Genomic DNA, 23,993 nt, shown 5'->3' with positions numbered 1-23,993 from the left:
TGCAGGCTTCTGATTGGTCGGAAAGAATCGTCACTGATCACTGCATTGCACAGCGAGAGACGGCATTTTTAAATAGTTTAGCCAGCGGTGGTTTTTTGCTGCCGGAGGCTCCACGCAGAGCTTTCTCCATAGCATACAAGTGGCCTGATGTTTATACCTGTGCGCTGGTGTGTGCATGTGTGATGTGTGTGTGTGTGTGTGTGGCTGGTGAGCGAGGGAGAAGTGAGAGAGTGACGGTGATTATCTCCGCATAGGGTAGCGACTCTAGAGTCATATATATGTGAGAGAAACTAAGTGTCTCCCCTGTTCTTTCTGACCACGGTGGGAAATCTGGAGCAGTAAACGCTAACTATCTCTTTGATATCATGTTTACGGAGACGGAGAACCAGGAAATGAATCGAGGAAAAGCCATTAAAGCAACGCTACTAAGCCACGCCCACGGCAGTCGCTAGGATACTAAAATCTGCAATGGAAAACGGACGCACAGCGCGTCGAGGCGAGTAGAGTCGAGGCGAGTCAAGCAGGTACCATGTAATGGAAAAGCGCCATTAGTCTCTTCAATAACTCATAGGTGTGTTTTGGGCGTAACATGCAATAAACCAATCAGAGGGTCAGCTCCCGTTCCCTCTAAAAGCCAGGCGCGTTTGGACCTTGGCTCATTGCTATTATGATGGAGGATTTGCACCGTCATATTTGTATTTGTAATCTTTTGCATGTTTGGGTGTTGAAGAAAATCACATTCATACTCCTATCGCTAAACCTATCCTACATCTTACCTAGAAGGGAGGTACTTCTGAGTATCGACAGCTAGTCCTAATGTACACCGCCACGAGAGAACGGTTTCCGGTCAGTACGCGCGTCCGTAACAGAAGAAGGGGACATTCTTTGCCATTGTTGTGGGTACGAATGACTGAGCCCGCGGTCACTAATGAAGGTGATAACTGCTTTCCATCCTTTCACCTATCCACACATCACAAACAGCGCGTTTCACTGGAGGAGAAAACTTGGGAACACTTTACTTGAAAAAGGTATCTACATTAGAGTGACGTGACACTGTCATGAACACATGAATCCTAACTCTAACTCCAACCATAACTTGTCAAGACAAAAACCGAATGACACTGACAGAAGCGTTTTGTCATAAATGTTTATGACTTGTTTATGATGTTTATGACAGTGTCATGTCACTCTTATGTAGATACCTTCAAGTGACGTGTAACCAAATACTTTAACTGTTTCAGTTGGGAACCCAAAAATGCTAAAATACCACATTGGGGTAGTCCAGGTGACTCTGCTCCAGGGGGAGGAGGGGGGCTACTGAGAAGTGGAGGTTGATGTTAAGGTGTTAAAAAGGAAGGGGAGGAAGGGGGGGGCTGGTTGTTGCGTGTCATTCCAAGTCCTGACTGAAACCTCTGCAGTCCGTACCAGCCCAGCCCTCAAGTAAACTGGTACTCCTCTGAGTACTCCGTGTCCTCGGGAGCGTACTGGTTATCTCCGGCTGCGTACGGCGTGTCATCGGCGGGGGCGTACTGCTCATCGGCGGGGGCGTACTGCTCATCGGCGGGGGCGTACTGCTCATCCACGGGGGCGTACTGCTCGTCGGCTGCGGTGAACTGCTCCTGTCCGCCGGCGTACTGGTTGTCGCCCTCGTACGATTGCTCTGCTGCGTCTTGGTTCTCCGCAGTGTTCAGACCGGATTTCTTCACTCTATTAAAAGACACGTTAAGATTATTTTGAGACTCGCGGGTTTCTCCCAGAAAAGTAGTTTAGAGCGGGTTAAGTGTCTTTTTTCAACGAGGGCCCGACTGGGGCCAGTCACAGACTGATGGCAGCATTAATGTAGAGCCCAATAGTTTCTGTGATAACAGACTCATGGATGGAATCTCAAAATATAGAATATAAAAAAAGCTATAAGACAGATTCCATAGGGCCCTACATTAAGTCGGTGCTAAAAGCTTACTGGAGATTTTAAAAATCAAATTGAGCCGTCTTACTGCACCTGTAGTTTTAAAAAGTTCTTAAAAATACATTTTAAAATGTTTTTCGAGTGGTTTAGGCCGGCCACACACTGGCTGCGTGGCGTGAGCATGGCGTGTCAGCTGCAGAATATTTAGTTCTGTATTGACAGGTGCAACATTTGAAAATCGATAATTATTTTTTTGTTTTTTTAAATTACATTTATATATCTGCATTTATGTCAAAACCTAGAGACTTTCAAACATCATGTCATTTATTAAATGTATTTGTGTCAAAATGACATAAACATCTTTTCCTATTCTATTTTGCCTGGAAACTCTTCCAACACGCTTGCGTGTCATGTGAAAAATAGGCGTCGGTCCTATTTCTAGCATGCACGCGTTTTCGGCATAAAAATGGACACGCCACGCAGCTGACACGCTCACGCCACGCAGCCAGTGAGTGGCCGGCCTTAGGCCTGTTGGGGGGCAACTTAGGCCCGGGGGGCCACCAGGCTTGCAAAACACTGGCGGAAACCCTGGACTTTCTGTTTCTCTAAGGGCTGTTTGTTTGGTTTTCCACTCTTCTGATTCGTTAGTTCAAACTAGTCCTGCTTACCAGATGTACAGTGTGGGTATAAAGTCTGAGGCTACATCTACACTACTACATTTTGGTTTAAAAACACGTTTACGCCTCTACACTACTCTGGTGTTTGAGCCCCTGAAACGGAGACATTTGGAAACACTGCTGCCCCCCGTTTGGTTAGGAAAAACTCGGGGTTGCTTTGTAGTCTGGACGGGCACCAACGGAGACCTTTGGAACAGACACACATATCTCTGCTCGGGGCTTCTCAGGTGCTGCAAGCATATCACTCCGATATAAAAAGTGATTCACCTCTTTAAACCCAGTTAGAAGGGATGTGTGAACTTACTGGTTCTTATGTTTGGCACCACTGATATGAGACTGGTACTGCTCCACAGAGTTCAGCTCAATGGTGCACACGGTGCATTGGTAGCCCTTTAGTGTGGAAGCTGTGGACACACAGAAAAGGAGAGAGGTTCGTTTTCTTGTCCACACAGAAAAAAAAAAAGAATGAATGACTTATCCTCAGAAGGAGTGGCTCTGCACACACAACTACATGACCGGCTGTGGTCTGACCTGGTGCAGTGGAGGGGCCGTACGTCTCCATCAGTTTCAGCTTGGTCATCTGTTTTCTATGCTTCTTGCCCACGTAGTGCTGCTGGGCCATGAGCGGGTTGTTGAACGAGGCCTGGCAGATGGAGCAGAAACGGTCCGGGTTGTTGTTGTTGTTGCCGCCCGGCGCCGGCGCGCCGCTCGAATCGTCTGCTGGTTTCTTCTTCGGCTGGACTGTTGGTGGCGTTTGGGAGGCTACGGCTGGAGAGGAGATACAATAAACACAATTAGCACTAGGGGTGCAAGATATATCGACTCAATGTCGTTATCGCAATATCACGTTGCGCAATATTATATCGAGGGGTGCAAGATATATCGACTCAATATCGTTATCGCAATATATCCAACCAGTAGAACATGTCCTGTTCTCTTTATACATTTTATACTGTCCAACCAGTAAAACATGTCCTGTTCGTTTTATATATTTTATACTGTCCAACCAGTAGAACATGTCCTGTTCTCTTTATATATTTTATACTGTCCAACCAGTAGAACATGTCCTGTTCTCTTTATATATTTTATACTGTCCAACCAGTAAAACATGTCCTGTTCTCTTTATATATTTTATACTGTCCAACCAGTAGAACATGTCCTGTTCTCTTTATATATTTTATACTGTCCAACCAGTAAAACATGTCCTGTTCTCTTTATATATTTTATACTGTCCAACCAGTAGAACATGTCCTGTTCTCTTTATATATTTTATACTGTCCAACCAGTAGAACATGTCCTGTTCTCTTTATATATTTTCCAAATCCTTATATTTTTTTTTTTTTTTTTTTTCTATTTTCTTTTTTTTATTTCCTTTTGTATTACTTTATTCATGTTGGACCAGTCCAATATGACTGTCGGTTGAAATAAACCTTGTGTTGTATTTGTTATGAATCTATTTTGAAGCGTTTTCCCGTAACTTTTGTAATTTTCCATATGTTTAAAAATATCAAAATTAATATCGATATCGCAACATTCATAATTGACATCGCAAATATCACATTTTGTCAATATCGTGCAACCCTAATTAGCACCTTCAGAAGCAACAAGTTACAATGTAAATCATACATTCACGTAGGAAACAGAGCATGTGGAGTGGAGCGATGAGAATTTCTGCTCCTTGCTCACGGAGCGGTCTGCTCCCCCCTCGTTCCCTGCTCCCCCCTCGTTCCCTGCTCCCCCCTCGTTCCCTGCTCCCCCCTCGTTCCCTGCTCCCCCCTCGTTCCCTGCTCCCTCCTCGTTCCCTGCTCCCTCCTCGTTCCCTGCTCCCCCACTGTTGCTCCTCCGTCCCCCTCCTCCCTCGTTCCCCGTCCCTCCTCGCTCCCTGTTCCCTCCTCGTTCCTGCTCCCCCACTGAGCTCCCCCTCGTTCCTGGCCCCCCACTGAGCCGCTCCCTCGCCTTTCTCCCCACCGAAGCTGCCCCCTCGCTCCCTTTCCCCACTGGGCCGCCCCCTCGCTCCCCTGCCCCTCCCTCGCCCTTTTCCCCCACCGAGCTGCCCCCCTTGTTCCCCTGCCCCTCCCTCGCCCCTTTCCCCACCGAGCTGCTCACCCCGCCCCCTCCCTCCCCCCCTTTTCCCCCACTGAGCCGCCCACCCCCCCCCTTCCCCCCTCGTCCCTGCCCCCCTCGCTCGTCCCCGCTCCCCTCGTTCCCTGCCCCTCCTCGTTCCCTGCCCCCCTCGCCTCGTTCCCTACCCCCTCGTTCCCCTGCCCCTCCCTCGTTCCCCTGCTCCCCTCGCCCCTGCCCCTCGCCCCTTGCTCCTCCCTCGCTCCCTGCCCCCTCGCTCCCTGCCCCTCGCTCCTGCCCTCCCCGCTCCCGCCCCCTCGTTCCCTGCTCCCCACTGGGCTGCTCCTCCCTCGTCCCTGCTCCTCCTCGTTCCCTGCCCTCCCTCGTTCCCTGCTCCCTCCCGCTCCCTGCCCCCACCGAGCTGCTCACCCCCGCTTCCCTGCCCCCCTCGTCCCCTGCTCCCCTCGTTCCCTGCTCCCCTCGCCCCGCTCCCTGCTCCCCTCGTCCTGCCCCCCCGTTCCCCCTCCCCCCTCGTTCCCTGCTCCCCCACTGAAAGCTGCTCCCTCCTCGTTCCCTGCTCCCTCCTCGTTCCCTGCTCCCTCCTCGTTCCCTGCTCCCCCCCTGCTCCTGTCTCCCCGCCCTTGCTCCCCGCCCTCGTTCCCCCGCACCCCGCTGAAAGCGGCCCCGCGCCACCTCCCCGATATCGCCTCGCCCATCTCTGATTTCACCCCGCTCCACTTACAGTATATTGCTCACCTCTCGCTCCAAAAGAAATAATAGAGCTGCATTGTATTGATCAGATCAACGGCACCCACCCTCCATTCATTCATTCATTCATGCCCGGGACCTCCGCCAGCATAAAGTCTGCTGGACGACTGGCACTGTGTGGCATGGAGAGAGAGGGCGGGAACCGTTCGTCTGCATGTACTCAGTGCTGCAGTAACACAGAGGCGGGCTCGGGCGAAATTGGAGTGGGGGAGATAAGGGCGATGCTCCAACTTTAAAAAAATTCGCTCTTGCGCTCCATGCAAAATCCTCGCACTCATACATGGGGGGAAAAAAATACACAAAATCGTACAAATAGACGTACACACCTGGGGCCTGGGGGCCAACGGTTTTCAGCCTTAGGTTCTTGGCGTGAACTTTGCCCTGGTAGTGAGACTCGGCCATCACAGCAGAGGAGAAGGTCATGTTACAGACATGACACACCTTCGACCGGTCGGTGTCTCCGTTGTTACAGTCCTGTTTACAAAGACACACACAGCCACATTAATCATTAATGGCTACAAGAGTCTGGTTAAAAAAAAAAAAAAAAGGATTACTTGTCTGAACATCTGTTGTGCGACAAAATAATCGCAAAAGGTCCACTAACGGGCTTCATCTGGGGAAAAGGCTTTTTCAAATTGCATCGACTAAGAGATGCAGCTAACAGATACACCGGTTTATCTTTGTAGTAATTTAACATTAAACTACATTTAACCCTTTTGTTGTCTTCCTGTCAACCTTGCAAAAAACTATTTTTTTGATGCCATTTTTTCACAGTTTGTTTTTGCTTTTTCCAACGTTTTAAATTGTTACATTTTTCTTCTACACATTTTCAGCGCTTATTTCTACGTCCCATATTTTCTGATATAAAACAAAAATTGAAAACGGGTCAATGTGACCTGAAGTCATCACAAGGGTTAATATGCACCACACAGACTCAGTTAGCTTTCATCATCATCATCATCAGTATACATCAATCCATTTTTATTGACGTGTCACACCGAGATATCATTGCCCAATAAAATAATGACAGCAAAAACTTAGATTTGGACTCTGAGACCAAGTTAATCTTGGATTTGAGTTTTTTTATTTAACGCTTACAACAGCCAAGCGGCATCCCTCCTCCTGTGCTGCGTGTGTAAGCTCAATGTGATCCGAGTGCATGTGAAGCGAACAAGACGGTGAATGAGCGTCGGCCTGTTGCTCACAGAAATGAATGGGTGTATTCCAGGATAGGCTATGTGGGTTGTGTTTTGAATTAATGACGCGTTAGTGAACTCACTGGCACACACAGTCAACGGCAGGCTGGTGAGGCAGGAGGCCCAGTGTGTGCAGGGAAAATGCGGCACAAAAAGCAGCGGGAGCATTCAGGGTTGGACATAAAGTGTAATCAGAATAGGTTTACATGGTTTAATAAAAATAAAAATAAAAAACACCATATTTTTGTTGTACTACACATTGCTGCAGCTCCTCTTTTCACCCTGTGTGTTGAGCTCTCTGTTTTAGCTACAGAGTGAGGCATCTCTCTTCTGTTCCATTTTGGTTGGGAGTCGAACATGTGCAGTAGCTAGGTAAGGACTACTAACCAGTCAGAAGCAGAGTATTAGGGCGTGCCCTGACAGTAGCTAGGTAAGGACTACTAGCCAGTCAGAAGCAGAGTATGAGGGCATGCCCTGACAGTAGCTAGGTAAGGACTACTAGCCAGTCAGAAGCAGAGTATGAGGGCGTGCCATGCTAGCAGCTAGGTGAGCATTATAACGTGTGTTACAAAGTGACCAGGTTTGTCTCTGAAGTAAAGGCTGGACTACAATAGAGCTGGGTTTGTGAATAGTTGTTTTCTGTTGGAAGTTTTAGATGGTAAGTTCTTGGCCATCTTTGGGGGCTTTTTCACTTTGTTAACCTATAACGTGCACAAAAAAGAACACTATAAAGGAAGGGAAAAAGCCAAAAAGCATAATATGAGCACCTTTGCTACATGTCATTCTCTCTCTCTCCCTTCATGTCTAAGCTATCCTATAGAAATAAAGACCTAAAATGCCCCAAAAAAAAATAAATAAATAAATAAATAAAAATAAAAAATATCCCGGGAGATCCAACTGCTCACCGTTTTACTCACACTATCGGACGACGACCTGAACTTTTTCAGCGCTGGCTCCTTCTCAGTTCGGATGGAAAGGTAACGCCGCACTTTGTTGGCATGTTTCTTGCTCTGAAAAGACACGAGCACAACAAACAAAACAAAACAAACAAACATCAACGATCCCGATCCACTGCATGAACATTTTTTGATGACTGGTCACACAGGAAAGATGACTGTGCTGCTTTTGAACGGAAAGTGGACAATACGTGAGGAATTGTGTCCTGAACAAGAAAACACAGCTTCATTATGGCTGCACCTCCTACACCTGATCAAATGATTAATGGATTAGTTAAACAACAATATATTTAATTAGTCTAACTTGTGATTGGGACATCATTGGTGCTAACATTTTATAGACCGAAAAGATAAAGTATGAAAACAGGGTACAATTTTGTACCGGCACCGAGACACGGGTATCATCTCAGCCCTGATACAAAAAAAGATTTCCAGCCCTAGTACTCAGTAACTACTTGTTTTTGAAACTTTTTGTCTAGAGTATTCATAAAGATCTCTGTCCACACTGAACTGTCTGAACAGGAAAACAGTTTAATGTCTTCTTCGTCTTCCTCTCGGCTGATTAAACCTCCGCTCCGTCCTATTGTGCTGTCTGTGATCTAACAGCCAAAATCGCACTTTAGTTATTTTCATTTACATATTTTTCTGTTTCTTTTGTCTTGAGAATAAAGTCATGATTTGATAGAATCTCATAAATATTACATACACCTAGTAAAATATAAAAGCATTAATGTGATGTAACGTGCATTACCCAGTCCCTCCAGAAAAACACGATTATGCGATCGCATAATTCAATGCATAATCAGCCAAAGTCCGCATATTTATGCGGGGGCGCATTTTTTCAAATACTTCGCACTTTCGCCGCATAAATTGCCGATTTCCGCGCAAAATATGCGGGGCTTGCATGATTTCATAATCCCCGCATTTTCGTTGCAAAAAAGTCACGTATATCGTAGCAGAAAGTTGAAAGATTTTGCGTTTACTTCACACAAGAGCAGCCATTTTCCCCTGTTGCCATGGGAACGTTATGAAGTGTCGTAATTATGCGACGTGAACATCATCGAAAAGCAGGTGTTGGGGGAATCATAGACATAATATTAGGTCTATTGGGGAAAATCACTTTTTGAATTTTTGCAAGTTCCTGCATAAAACTGTATAAATATCCCACATATTCCATCGCATTTTTTAAGAAAACGTGCCGCATAATCAAGGATTTTTGCACGCAACAATCACCAAAAATTCCGCATTTTTCTGGAAGGACTGATTAGGGCTGCATGATATGAAGAAAATATCTAACTGCTCTTTATTTAAAATTCTTATACTGCACTGTACATTTTATTTTTTGTCTTTTAATGCTTTGAAATGGTTAATTGTTTTCTAACGGTTTTTTAATGTTTCATGTAAAGCACTTTGAATTGCCTTGTTGCTGAAATGTGCTATACAAATAAAGCTGCCTTGCTTTGCCTTGCCTAATTGCGATTATTTTTGACTGATATTGCGATAGGATTCACGATATTGGAGGGAATGAACATTTTTGTATCATTAGTCTCATTTTCCTTAAAATTAAAAAAGTTCAAACGATTATTGTGTGATTTTTGCGAGGATCTGTAGCACACAAAAGGATAGGATAGGATTTGTAGGCCGGGACATCTCTGCAGCACCACAATACTTCATTCAGAATGGTTTGACACATATTTTGCCTTTAACAAATATTTCATTTGGATATTGCACTAGTCCATATTGCGATTTCGATAAAAAAACGCTTATAATTGTGCAGTATTCCCCCATATCTCCAAGTGTAGTAGCACCGTTAAAAATAAGTAAAGTCCCCTGGCATTGAAAAAGCAGCAGCAGACCAAGGGCTCACTGACCTGATAATGAGTTAACTTCTGAGACTCCGAAATGAGGACAGCACTGCAGACTTTACACTGGGAGTCAGAAAACAGGTCACCGTGCTCCTTTATCAGCTTATTTACTGCAGAGAGAAACAGCACATTTCAAATCAGGTCGCATCTTCTGGGAAAATTTAATTTTAACACAACTTAAAAAAAAAAAAAAAAAAGCCCCTTTTAAACAGCTTTCTTTCTCGTAGTAATTCCTGCTCGGTGAACGTAAGACGCTCCCCTTGTGCACATTTTAACAACACATGCAAGTACGCTGACAAAGGCCTGCGCACAAATCTGTAAACCCCAGACACAGACGCAATGTTTTGGGCCTAATTCGGAGTTTGAGTCATTGATCTTTGCTCAAACTATGTATTTATTGTAGGGATGCACCGAATATTCGGCCACCGAAAATTTTCGGCCGAAAATGGCCCAAAAGGGCATTTTCGGTTTTCGGCCGAAATACTTTTATCACCGAAACAATACGGCCGAAATGTTGTGATGACGTAAACAGAAACCGCGACCTGCACGTGTGTCAGTATCCGTTCCACCTGCAAAGCGTCTCCTAAGCAAAGAGGTTGAGACGGACCACGGAGTGAAAACAATGAGAAGTGCTCTTAGAGTCTGTCAGCACACGTTTCAGTGAGATCTATTCGGATCCTCTGCACTTCATCACGACTGGACTTGATCCGCGTTATAAACGCCATTACTTGGATCGGCGGAAATAAAGCAGGGCGCACGAGAAATGATCCAGGCACGCGATGGATGCGGAGAACCCGCGTGGAGACGGAGACGGAGCGCCCGCGCGCAGGAGATCAGAGCGCAGAAAAAAGACTTGTCTCGCTGCACCAGATGGGGGGCATGCACCCTCGTTGTCTGATATGTTCAGTGAAATCCTGCAAGAAAGTGCCTCACTTATTAATAATAATAATAATAATAATAATAACAATAATAGGTAAGCTATTCTGTTCTTAGGCTACTGTATACTGTGACTATCAGATTGTAGCCATATTTCTGCTAGATATTTTTTTAATTAAACTTTAATATTAATTTATACAATTGCAATGCCTTGATTTTAGTAAAGTTAGTACACAGTCATAGCCATAAATGCAATGGTACTAATAATTGGCTTAATTTCTTTCGGTGTTTCGGTTTCGGTTTTCGGTCTTGGTTTCCTCTTTTTTCGGTTTTGGCCAAGAATTTTCATTTCGGTGCATCACTAATTTATTGTGATGCGTCAACTCAAAGACGTGACAAAAAAATAACTGGTGATATATCAGACGGATTGATTAAGCCAAGTACTAAGTCAGGGGATTACATTTGGTTGTCTGTCAAAGTTTTAAAGCTTTTGTCATTCAGACAAAAGTGTCCATAAGGAGTGCATTAAATAAGATTAACAAAGAGTCGACAACAAGACAACAAAATGCAGTTTAGCATCTAACCAGAAGTAGAAAAAGCAGTAAAGTGCAGAGTAATGTACAGAATAAAAATGTAGAACAACCAGTAAGAGTATGAATACATTAGATATATATACTGTATGAACATGGTTGGGTAGAACACTCCTGTTAAAGGAACATGCCGGGACACAGGGATTTTAGCATAGTCACCGTAACCCCCAGAGTTAGATAAGTCCATACATACCCTTCTCATCTCCGTGCGTGTTGTAACTCTGTCTGACGCCCCCACCGCTAGCTTAGCCTAGCACAGATCCTGGAGGTAACCAGCTCCATCTAGTCTACTGCTCCCAATAAGTGACAAAATAACACCAACATGTTCCTATTTACATGTTGTGATTTGTATAGTCGCAGGGTGTACGAATAACAAGGTCACATGAGACACAGCCGTCTTCTAACCGTATATAAACTGGGAACTATATTCTCAGAAAGGCGAAGCACTGCTACTTCTGCTACTTGGGCGGAGTGATTTGCTCGCAGCACCTGAAGCCCTGTGGTGAGGAGCAGGGAGTTCGCCTGGAGTTCGCTCAGAGTTGGAGTAATAGAGCCAACAATTACTAGATAGTAAAAGCATAGTGACCTTGTTTTTTGTACATGCTGTGACTATACAAATCATAACATGTAAATAGGAACATGTTGGCCTCATTTTGTCACTTATTGGGAGCAGTAGGCTGGTTGGAACCGGTTACCTCCAGGATCTGTGCTAGGCTAAGCTAGCGCTGGGGTCGTCAGACAGAGTTACAACACACCCGGAGATGAGAAGGGTATGTATGGACTTATCTAACTCTGGGGGTTACACTGAATAAGCTAAAGTCCCGATAAGTCGACGTGTTCCTTTAAGATTTGACACTATAAATTAGATAAAATTTAATTGAAAGTGAATATAAGTATATAAAAATGACAGGACCTAGACAGAGACACAATGCTCTTTTTATGTTAGAGAGGCTAGTGGTAACAAAGTTATGATATTAAGAAGCGTTCTCTGCTCTCCCACAGGCTGCAGCAGCGATGCACTTCTGACACATCTCATTTTGTTTTTGTATTAATGGTATTTTAAATGTCTCTATTTTTTTGGGGGGGATTTCTTTATTTAAAAAAAAGGGACAACGCACATTAATCAACTTGAGCACAAAGTCCAACATGTAAATGTGCCAGATTTAGCCATGCAGGCTCATTTTCATCTACAGTCCCTAGCAGGTTGAAGGCTTAAAACAATAGATACACTACAATAAAAACAACAAATACACATAAACCAAGAAAGACATAGACAAGTAAATGACACAACCACTATCCCAGATCATGACTACTGGCAGGTTGATGGCATGAGAAAAACATAACACCAGTATCATACACATTAGACACAGGTAAGGGTGCATAGACACACATTAGGACGCATCAACAACACATAAGCACACACACAGACACTGCTGTAGCGATAAAGACAAACACATTATTCTGGATTACGGCGGCATATTTGTGAAGCACTTTGGTCCATACCAGTTGTTGGGTTTCATGTCAGAAAAAAATAAATTAAATTAAATTACACTTCTGTATGGACTGTATGTTTCCACACACTCTTTAGGTTTAAATCTACATTTGCCTGATTACACCTACAGACTTTTACTGAAGGAACATTTTCAAAGCAGGACTTTTATTTGTATCGGAGTATCTTTACAGTGTGGTATTAGTACACTTAGACATCAGTACAATTAGCTAGTATGACTTTAGTATGCAAATACAAACAGGGGATTCGCATTTACCCATTTAACAACGGCGTTCCAGCCTAACAAAGCAGACGGCACCACAAACGCATATATAACAACGATATAAGACACATTTGCTTTTTAAAATTATAGACACTTCATACGAAGTTTAGCAACAAGGCTGTCCATTCAAAAGTTCAAACGTAGCATGCGTCTTGTGTTACTGACGCTAAGTAGCTAACGTTACAAAGGCAAGACCAGGATTATAGACCTTATTAATGGAATTCCATTGCTAGGCAACAGCCTGGCCCCTTGTTAACTCCATGTCAGTTGATGTCATTCACATAACCCTGCTACACTGCAACAGGAAATTAACTCAAACCATTTAGAATGTTTACAACTGCCTTGTGTTACTGACGCTAGCTAAAAGTACAGAGACGCAAGACCAGGGTTATAGGTTAAGTGCAACCTGATGACCTAAAAACACGCATGTCTGTTGACCGAAATCTAAAAAGATGCCTCCCAGTCTCCACTGGTGCACAGGTGGAGGTATTAATCACGATCCGGCTGCACAAACATCGGATGTAGACATGCTCTCCTCGACCTTGGAGCTGAAACGGCTACAGCTAGCTTGGCTAGTTTAGCATTGTTTAGCAAACCTGCTCCGTTCACCCTGCAATGCCGGGCTAACGTTAGCTGGCTAGCTAGCTCGCAGGAAGCTAACGGCAACGTTGGCAAATAAAGCTTGATTAACCGCGACTGTGACTGAGTGCACTGACGCAGTCTTGTTTAGAAATAGACGTGAAATTATTAACAAAAAAAAGGTCATACCCTCCGCCGGCCCCGAAGGCAAGTAAGGAAAATCCTCCGTCTGCATCGCGACGGCCATGGTTTTCACTCAAAAAACAGAGACGCTGTAATGCGCATGCGCAACTGACAGGCAGAGAGGAGGGAGGGTTCAAATAACGAGCTCTCACTCACTATCTATCCAGCCATAGATATACCAGCACAGATGTTGTATTGTTTATAGACAATTGAAATAGTTATTTTGTATCTTTTCCTTTATTGTCCATATTATTCATGTTGATTTGTTATTGTATCATCCTGTTTATGATGTATGTGTATGTTGTGTGTGATGTCTTTAATAATAAATAATAATAATAATAATCAATACTTTTTAATTAACAATAAAAACAAATTCATAATGCAGTATTTAATCTTTATATATGAAATACCCTTACAGATTATATATATATATATATATATATATATATATATATATATATATATATATATATATATATATATATATATATTCTGAATAAAAAGAACGTAACAAAATACACAAGTTCTAAAGAATAATTAAAAAGCACATCTAGTATCACACATGCATGCCATACATATCAACCAGTTATAATGAAAGTATTTATATTAAACGCTTCTCTTTCAAAATGTGACGAAGACGAAGAAATGACCCCATCCATCTACAATGAGATGTAAAGGCATACAATACATCCATGTCCCCTATACTACACTCACGGTCTGTGTCAGCCATGGTGTCAGCTCCTTCAGACAGAAGTATAAAATGCAAAACAAAAGTTTGCATGCACAAACAAATAATGCAATAGTGTTCAAGTACTCAAAACTGTACTTTAATAGGCTTAATCTACTCAGTCTGCCACTACAAATAAAATATCCAAATTTCTAATGCAGAAATCGCATTGATTGGCCTGATGTTGTCACGTGGCTCTTCATGTCCCTCCTCGTTAGTATAGTGGACAGTATCTCCGCCTGTCATTCCCCGGCCAGTCGCATATAGGTGTAGAAGACTTTCTCGTAAACAAGGGAAAGATGGTTTCCTGAGCGGAAGCCTCTCCAAAAGAACAGGGTTCGAATCCCTCCTTACCCAAAAAAATTGTCCTGTATTTAGTTCAGAATATTATGCTACAGCATGTCTGTATTACACAAAACAATTATATATAAAGTTTTTAACCGTTTAATGTTAAATTTAATTCAATATGTTTCTGAAAAATGATGTGGAAACAATATGATAAGACCTTGTGATTTTAAGGTCATGACAATAATACTTTTACATGCTGCTAGTGGTAAAAGTTAAATTGAACTTAATAGTATACTACCATATAATGATACAAAATTCCAAAGCAATGTATATATTTATACGTATAATTTTATTTCATTTTCTATCACTTTTACTTCCTCAATCAAATGACAGTCATAGTAATGCTCCCAAGATATTTCATAAAGAACAACCTCATTTGTAAACACACAATAAAAACTGACATTGACACATTGCTTATTTATATAATTCAAATGTTATATATAAAACAAATTAACAACTAAATATGGGTATACATTTACGGAATAATTTATTAAAATATTACACATTTACACACGTAGAGGGAACACTAGAGTGCATGTAAAGGTGCTGAGAGACTATGTGAGGATGATGATGATGATGATGATGATGATGATGATGATGATGATGATGATGAATGAATCAGACCAGACGTCCAGTAAAGGTGAATACAGTTAAATTAAACTAAAGATCACAATTGCTTGGCTATGAAAACAGAAGAAACAATGCACAGTGGTGTGTCTTGTGTGCGTGAGTGCGTGCGTGCGTGCGTGTACGTGCGAGAGGATATATTTGTCGTTTGGTGGGTTAGCAGTCCATTTGTCTGTCTTCTCTTTGAATTTTTGTGTCTCTCAGCCTCATAGAAGTCCAACAGTTTGAACCCCCAGGTCATCTCCTTCCCCATGCCCTGTGCCTTGTAGGGGAAGAACACTCTGGAGGGGCAGTAGATGTATTTCCCTGGTACCCCGGGGAAGCTGTCATGTACAGTATGTGAGGGCTGTCAGGGCCCTGCTTTAGGGGTTGATGACAGAACCTGCACAGGCGACCTGTTGGAAGCTGCACTGCTGACTTCCTGTTCGCCCTCTCCTCTGACTCCATCTACGACTTCAGCTGACTGTAGGCTAAACAGTTCCTGGTCATCTTTTTCTGCTGCAGCTGCTGATGCGGCTGCTGCTGCTGCTTGATGATGATGATGATGATGATGATGATGATGATGATGATGATGATGATGATATGATGATGATGATGATGATGTTGTTGTTGTTGAACCAGGATGTCTGACCCAATCCGCTCCACTGTAGACCGGCTCAGAGACTCCTCCTAGTGCGGAGCAACAGGTGGAGGGGTTGAGAATGGCACAATCATATATTTATTATATAGTTTCTTACCAAACTCGGACAAAACATGCATCAAAAATTGTTTGTGGATTGTGTGAAGAGTTGTTTGAAATAAATTCAGTTAAAAAAACAGTTCAATTTGTTACATTTATTATATATTATATTCCCCCATAGTCTTGACATTTTGCATAGAGTAACTGATTACTAATTCAACCTTATTAAGCCTATTAAGCCTGACCATTAACTGGTCTGTAGGAGGATGGTAGGTAGGTAATTTGAATGACCTGTATCCATGAAAGACTGCCTCTGGTAGCAGCTGTGTGCTGGGACCGCTGGGACCGGGAAACTGCTTCAGAGCCCTGCTGAAAGACCACTCCAGCTGTGTGATCAGCACCACTCCAACTGGATCTTCACTGGTCTCCTGCAATACAGCATCACATATAGTGATTTAGTCAGTCTAAGCCTACAGATCAAAATATTTTGCATTAATTTGCTATTGGGTCATATTACTCTCAAATGCAATTATACACATGTTCACTGTGTAAATCCCTACATGCTAAATAGAGCAACCAACAATCACAATAACCTGTCACACATAAGATACATAATAGATATGTGACATTTTTTTAAAAGTTGTAAGCTAAATGAGGAACAATTCAATTTCCTCACAATTTTAAACACATTTACACTGCAAGTGTCAGACTGAGCAGAATATGGAGCATGCAGGAGACAGACTGGGGCAACAGCCTCCCCGTGTAAGAAAGGAGGCATGGCAGAGTGCGGCCGGGGGGTGGGGTGAGGAAAGGGCATTAGAGTGCGGGGAAAGGCGACGGCACAGTGAAATATCAAATGAGATAAGGGCAACAATCACACTTTAATCAACCATGGCCTGAGCATGACAGGCTGGGTGGAGAGTACAGCCTCTTTTCTTTTTACCTGCACTTGTACAGCAGTTCCTAATAGTTTTGCTTTTGTATATCTTTTTTTTTTTGTACAAGCTTTCTTTATGTATATTTCCTATGGCTAGTATGTACACACAATGACAAGATACATGTTTTGTTGAAAATATTTTTGTTGACATCAATAGTATTCAGCTGCCTCGATATAAAATGTTAGACTTCGGACAATATTTCATAGTGGGCAACTATCACACTTTCAGATTACACTGTCATTAGACAGGATGTCTTTGCATTTTGACTGTGTTGGTCTAAGCAATAATTAATAATGATTGTTTTGATGCCACTTAGTTATTCATTGATGGATTTATTTACATTTGAAACAGGATTTCATTATTTTGATTGAGTAATCACCTTTTATAGGTCACATAGATTATTGGAATGCTGAATGTGCCATGTGGTGTGAGAGCTGTACTTAGAGTTTTGACAATTGTAAATTTGGTTCAGTAAATGTGCCAAAGAGATTGAGAAAAACTGTAACCTGGATTACCTGAGAGTCTGTGGCCACCACAGCAGCAGGGCAGTGATCCTCGGTCTCCATAGCTACAGCAGCTGGGATGTTGGGTTGTACCCTGTGCTTGTCACAATTTAACACAACATGACGACAGCCTGGCTCCACATGCTGAAGTCCACATATCATCTGAGCTGAGGAGCTAGAAGGGGCTGGCAGCGGGGCCTTCAGCCTGGCTGTAAGAAGATTTTGGTCACAAAAACATTCAGGGCATTCATGATGGTTTAAAGTAAGAAGCAACAAATAATAACCTTTCACAGAAGCAACAATCCCAGAGGAGTCATCAGGCTCGGCAGGTCTGGAAACCGTCGCTGTTGGCTCTGTCCTGTGTGCTGTAAAAACAATTCAGAGTCATTTTCCTCACACAGTCAAGTTAGTTTATTCTTCACAATGTGTCTTTATATGTTTTCTCTCTAACAAACTGTGAATACAGACTGAAAACACCATATTTCCTTAAATTATGAATCATTATTTATTTGTCATGAAAAAAACAATGCTTTTAAGAAAACAGGTAAAGCACAGAAACAATATCAATATATAGTAAGCACACAATCAAAGATGTGGTTTGTTGTGCCTATTGAATATATAAATTTAAAATGCCAAATCCTTGAATGACAGCCTGAGAAAAAAAAACCTGTTGGTGGAGACACAGCCGTGGCTCTTTAGACTGCTGCTGCTGGCCCTGAAAGCACAGCTGACATTAGACTATTATCATGACCAGTAGGAGTAAGAGTTTAAAAATACTCTGGTTATTAAACTAGATCCACCTACTTAGTTCAGTGTCAAATTTAGACTGAGAGAGATTAAGCATCCCCCTCTCCATCGCCACGAGATGACTGTAATGGTAACATTTATTGTGTGTCAGAATATAATTATACTATTATCATAGATCGATAGATAGATAGATAGATAGATAGATAGATAGATAGATAGATAGATAGATAGATAAATAGACAGATAGATAGATAGATAGATAGTAAGACAGACATAGATAGATAGATAGATAGGTAGGTAGATAGGTAGGTTAGATAGATAGATAGATAGACATATAGATAAATAGACAGATAGATAGATAGATAGATAGATAGATAGATAGACAGATAGATAGATAGATATTATAGATAGATAGATAGATAGATAGATAGATAGATAGATGAACAAAATGTTTCACCTATTAATCTTAACAATTTAATATTCTGTTTGGCATAGCAATAAAACCCCATTCCAGACATGCTGTAGTATTTAACGTTACCTATTCAAAATGTACACTTAGCGTTGCGAAATAGGAAGTATTTATGTCTCAGTGATATGATTTTTAAATACAAAAAATGTAGAAGCATGCAGCAAGAGAAAAAAATGAAAATCAGACAGGTCTTCCACAAAGTAACCTTATTACAATTGGTAAACATTACTAAAAAACGCTAAAATATAACGTTATGCATAACGTTAATGTATTAACCTTAATGTTAGCTAACATCATACCATTAACTAAAAACAGTTAGAACCTGTCAATCATAAAACAATAACACTAAACGTAACGTAACACTTTCCCATATAAACAAAGGAGACACATACATTTACTACTTACTTTTGATAAGTTTACCAGCTTCTTAGACGACAGAACAGTGATTAAAACGCCGTACATACCGATATAAAACCTCCGTGGATTATATTCTCTACTGCTGCTGCTGCTGATGATGATGTGAAGGCTGTCACTGTAAACAGGAAACAAAGAAGAAAAGAGTCTCTCCTTAACTTTATCCACAGGGGGAAACAGCGCCCCCGAAATCCAGCTTGTGGCCACAAATATATGACAGCCGTAGTTTAAGACTTACCATAGAGAATGAATGGTAAAAGTTAAGAGAATTAAGCCCTACGATTCCCCGACGGGGAGTAACTTTTCGTTTTTAACTAACAACTAATAATATTCACTACGATTGTGATATAGCTCAATGCTGAGCTGCACATTTGATAGAGAAAAGAAATAGCGACAAAATCAGGAGCTTGTGGTCAAGAGTGAGATGGATCAACGAGGCAAAAACATGCCATATTAACGTGCTGCTTAGATGTGCATTGGTTGTGCAAAATGGTGGTTATTAAAAATTATATTATAAATTACGAACGATTAACGACCCTTGGAGAAAGTAGAAAAAAAATAACTTCAATAAATAAATAAATGAAGGCATTTATAAATACGGAAAAACATGCAATAAATGAATAAAATAGAATAAACAAATACGTAAACATATAATCATGTTTAATATATTTATGCATTTTTGTTCACCTACACTCATTTTATTTTTCATTTCTGTGTCTGTACGTTAACGAGGTAGGAGGGACGTCAGGCTGCCCGGTAGTCCTCCATTACGGTTGTAATTATTAGAATACGGTAGTCTGTGATGTCTGTGTATCACGAGCTAATCTTTTATAATCACCCTTGGCCATCTAATGTTAACATCAAGGTATGAACGTTTAAAATATTTTCTGAAATGTTTTGGTGGCTTCAAGTACCTACAAATTGAAATGTAGCCTACTTCAAATTTCAAGTTATTTATTGCACGTGAACAATTACAAGGATCTTGGATCTTCTCGAGCGATCTCGATTCACCAAAGTCCCTCTAGTGGACAACATTCATTACAGCAAGGTGTTCTTTCTGCTGGGCTTTTGGCCTGTCGCACCTTCAACGGTGCCTGTGGTGGACTGTGCATGGCAGGGGCGTCCTCTTCCCTGAGGCAGGCCTAACCCTGACCGCATACCACAAGGTTTTGCTGCAGGGTCTTCAGCTGGGGACCACCGCTCATTGACGTTTCGCCCCTTAGCCCAGAACGTCTCCTGGTGGCGGGGCAGAGAACAGGGACGTCTCCCTGACACCCCCTGCAGCAAAACCTAATTAGATGTTACTCCCCAAGTTTTGTCTCGTCGTTTCAGCCACAGCCAGTGGCTTGCTTTCTCAGCTTCCTCAACGAGCTCTTTAGTGGATCTGCTCAGTGTGGCTCCACGTAGTCCCAGGTCCTTGATTAGACGTGATGTTGATCTGCCCACAAAGCCTCTGGCTCCCACCTCCACCGGGTACAGCCTCACACTCCATCCACTTTCTCTGCACTCCGCGACCAGATCTGCATATACTTCGCCTTCTTTCTCTGGCTGCTTCCAGACCCTCCTCCCATGGCACTGTCAGCTCGATCAGTACCTATTGCTGACTTCACAGCTGGAGACCACAGCACCACGTCTGGTCTTAAGGTGGTGCTGCATATCTCCTGTGGGAACTGGAGCTGCTTAACCAGGTCCACTTCCATCTTCCACACCGCCCCTGGTGTTAATAGCTTGGCGGGTGGTCTCTTGCTGGTATTCCTTGCGGGTTCCCCCTGCCTGAGGAAGTGGATCCTGCATCGGCTCTCTGATGGACTCTGGATGTTTGCTTCCTGCCGACTTTTCTCCAGCAAGAACAAATGACAGCCCTAGTGACGAGAGTTACCATAGAGAATGAATGTTAAAGCCTATAGGGGCCTCCGCGGATCACCGGTTCGAGACCGGGCCGAAGCGTTATTTGTTTTTCTTGTTTACACTTTATAACACATCAGAACAACTAGCTAAACTTCATATATCATTTTTGATATAAGAATGATTCTTCTTCTTCTTAATTATGTACTGTTCAAATAATTGTACATAATTGAAATAAATTAGACGTAGCCTGTAAAAACCAAAACGGAATTTCAGATGCGGCGCGTAGCATCGCTGCAGCACCTCTTGGTGGAGTTATGTAGGCCTATGTTTAAACACTTCACGGATCATGACCACATACGGTGTGCCAAATGCTTCTGTCAGCCCCAGGACCCTTTTGTTTGCACCCCTAAAAAATAATTGTTAGAGAAGGGGAAAAAAAGTCCGTGTTTGACGAACTCCCGCGAGATCAGATTGTGAGCCACAGCGGACATCCACTAAAAGTGCGCATCCAGCCGAACAGGTAGGTACCACAACATGACCACATTAAGCTAGTATGTTGGAGAAGTGGTCGTAACTTGCCTTCAGAGTCGGCGAAGCTGTTTGAAACCTAAATGGGAATGCTTTATTCTTTTCAAACTGGTCCATTAAACTAAGCCCTCACATCAAGATATATGAATGAGCTGTATTTGGCTTTGCTGAGAGTCTTTTACAGCCATGCCTGACACATGCCAGCTAGCTTTAGCCTAGGTAAGTTAGGTTCAGAGTTCTACAATGCCCTATAACCTCTTTAATGTAAAATTTATGTTTTTTTGTTCATATTACTCTCTCTGTATTTACTGTATTAATTATGTTATTGTGTTCTTACTAAAGCAAATGCGTTTTTTAAGGGTAAAAAAGGTTTAGAGTTCTGCATCAAGTGAAAATAATGATTGAAATGATGTTATTATCACATTTCCCCCCTTCCCTGTTTCTGCATACTGTGGTAGACTACCCAGATAGCAATTTATCTTTGGCCCAAATGTGGCCCAAATGTGTCTGCTATCTGGGTACCTATAAGTCTTGGCATTGTAGAAATGTGGATTTACTAAATACTGATCCTAAGAGCCCAATTCATGTGTGATTATATTGCCTCATAGTAACGATTTCACAGTGTCTCCACAGCATTATTTTGATTATTTGACTTAATAATACTATATGAAGTAATCTATTGTGATTAAAAGGATTTTTGCTTCAGGAAAATCACAGCATAGTAAAACTAAACCCAGAATCTTAGACGCCTAGATCATACAGGAAACTAAATCTGAGCCATTTTCAGAAATTAGTGCTTGTTGGTCATGTGTCAAAATCGCATAAATCTCTAGTTTTCAAAAGTTATTGATACTGCATATTGGAAATGTCTGCTTTTCCATAGATGGATATCCGATTTTCTTTTCAGAAAAAACCTGCCAGTTTCAATTGAGACAGTAAGGTCAAAATGAGGTGACTTCGTTGCCCACAGTATCCCTAATACTTAACTAGAATAATGTCATAAATGGATATGGATCAATATATACCTCGATAATAAAGACTCTTTTTTTTCTTTTTTTTTTATATTTGTCTTTTGGTTGACAGCACACAGACAGAGGAGAGAGGAGGATAGAGAGGGAGAGAAAGCAAGATGGCGTTGGAACAGAGAGAGAGACAGAGCAAGAGCCAGACGAGACAGTGGACAGGTAACGTTATTAAGACCACATAGTTATAATCCCATGCCAGTTTCTACTTGCCTTCTTTCATGGCAGACGACTCCACAATGATTTCACATAACTAAACAGTGTGATATTTTATTATTCAATGTGGATTCTCCCCAGCCTCCTCTTACATGTACATTTACAACATATGTCAGTGGACTTGATTCTTTGATCAGTGAATCTTTTAAGGTCTTGATATTCTTCTTTTTTTTAACCAAGCACTTTAAGATGTGCTGGGTTTTGGGGGTGAGTTGAGCCAATATTAAAATTAGGTTTTTTATTTTTTTTTATTTAACCTTTATTTATCCAGGTAAACTGTTTAAGAACAACTTCTCATTTACAAACATGACCTGAAACATGACCTGAAAGGTGACTTTTAAATGTGTGTCACATTTGATAAAGACTTTTGAAAAAAAATCCAAAACTTAAATGGCTAGGCCGATTTTAGCTATTTTTATTTTCTTGTTAATACATGTTTTTAATTGTTTTAATGTTTTATGTAAAGCACTTTGAATTGCCTTGTTGCGCAAATGTGCTATACAAATAAAGCTCCCTTTGCCTTGTGGTCAAACATAAGAGGTAAATGACCAACAAGGTGTATAAAGTTTCTGCAAGCTAACTTAAACATGTCTTCACAGACTAATATGAGATAAAACACTGTGCACCGTCGTCTTTATGCTGCACTCAATAGTGAAAATGGGCTCTCCTTAAATGGGAAACGACGCCACCAAAATCCCGCTTGTGGCCAAAAATATATTGCACCCGTAGTGACAACAACTACTGTAGAGAATGAATGGCAAACAAATATCTTATCTCTTTAGTTGCATGTCAAATGTAACACTACAGTAGACTAGTGACTGTGAAGGTGAGCACAACTAGAAAAATGAAATTTGATCAAGTGATTTTCATGTCCCTCCTCGTTAGTATAGTGGACAGTATCTCCGCCTGTCACGCGGAAGACCGGGGTTCGATTCCCCGACGGGGAGTTCCTTTTATTTTTTTTATGGCAGTATAATATAAGTATAAAGTACTGCAGAATAGTTGCCCACTGCTGCAAATTACTCACCAACTCACAAAACTGTCTTATTTTCTTTTTTTGCAGTACACTTTCTACTTAAGTCTTCAGTTATCGTCTCCAGAGCACATATCATACAGCTCCCAGCCCTGGAGGACGTCGATAGCACTCACTGCCTCAGAAAAGCCACCAGCATCTGTAAGGAATCCACACACACCCATGCCACCGTCTATTTAAATGCCTTTCATGTAGCAGACGTTATAATGCCTTCTATGAAATAGCTTTCTCCCTAGAGCTGTAACGATAACTGCACTGTTAAGTGCCCCCCATAATCTGTCTCTGCCCAACTACAGCTACAACACAGAGACCGCTGCTTTGACTAACCGTGTAATCAGTGTACATGGACAAACACATTCATCCATAATGTGTTTTCATGTTATGTGTTCTGTTAGTACTGTCTGTGGTGTTAATGCTGCATTGCACTTCTAAGCTATTTGCACTATTTAAATACTGCCGAAAACT

General features: G+C 41.9%; 1 protein-coding gene, 1 long non-coding RNA gene and 1 other non-coding gene across 4 annotated transcripts; 2 read left to right on the top strand and 1 right to left on the bottom strand.

Moving 5' to 3' along the window:
• Nucleotides 1–1,279: 1,279 nt before the first annotated feature.
• znf346 (zinc finger protein 346) lies at nt 1,280–13,547 on the bottom strand. 2 transcript variants are annotated; one of them, XM_039778044.1, is made up of 7 exons: nt 13,436–13,547; nt 9,436–9,539; nt 7,514–7,618; nt 5,739–5,886; nt 3,115–3,351; nt 2,888–2,987; nt 1,280–1,707 (listed from the first exon to the last, which is right to left on the bottom strand). In XM_039778044.1, the coding sequence occupies exons 1-7, from the start codon at nt 13,491–13,493 to the stop codon at nt 1,437–1,439; spliced, it is 1,023 nt and encodes a 340-aa protein (XP_039633978.1). In that variant the 5' UTR covers nt 13,494–13,547; the 3' UTR covers nt 1,280–1,436. The 2 variants fall into 2 exon arrangements, with proteins under 2 accessions (XP_039633978.1, XP_039633980.1); XM_039778046.1 differs by having other exon boundaries at nt 7,526–7,618.
• A 7,698-nt stretch (nt 13,548–21,245) lies between these two features.
• On the top strand, nt 21,246–22,374 carry LOC120543653. Its single transcript, XR_005636378.1, has 3 exons — nt 21,246–21,476; nt 22,141–22,208; nt 22,341–22,374. It is a non-coding gene; the product is annotated as an uncharacterized LOC120543653 (long non-coding RNA).
• A 996-nt stretch (nt 22,375–23,370) lies between these two features.
• Nucleotides 23,371–23,442, top strand: trnad-guc. Its single transcript has one exon. It is a non-coding gene; the product is annotated as a tRNA-Asp (tRNA).
• Nucleotides 23,443–23,993: the final 551 nt, after the last annotated feature.

This window comes from Perca fluviatilis, chromosome 16, assembly GCF_010015445.1.
Source record: "Perca fluviatilis chromosome 16, GENO_Pfluv_1.0, whole genome shotgun sequence".
NCBI classification, from domain to species: Eukaryota; Metazoa; Chordata; class Actinopteri; order Perciformes; family Percidae; genus Perca; species Perca fluviatilis.
Note: the sequence above shows the minus strand (reverse complement) of the source record. Positions and strands in the feature narration are given on the sequence as shown.

Coding starts and splice junctions, on each gene's coding strand:
- znf346 (XM_039778044.1), bottom strand. CDS start 13,493: ATGGCCGTCGCGATGCAGACGGAGGATTTTCCTTACTTGCCTTCGGGG. Junction 5,887..7,513: donor CCGATAGTGTGAGTAAAACG/GTGAGCAGTTGG, acceptor CTTTGTAAACAG/GACTGTAACAACGGAGACAC. Junction 3,352..5,738: donor CGTTGGCCCCCAGGCCCCAG/GTGTGTACGTCT, acceptor TCTCCTCTCCAG/CCGTAGCCTCCCAAACGCCA.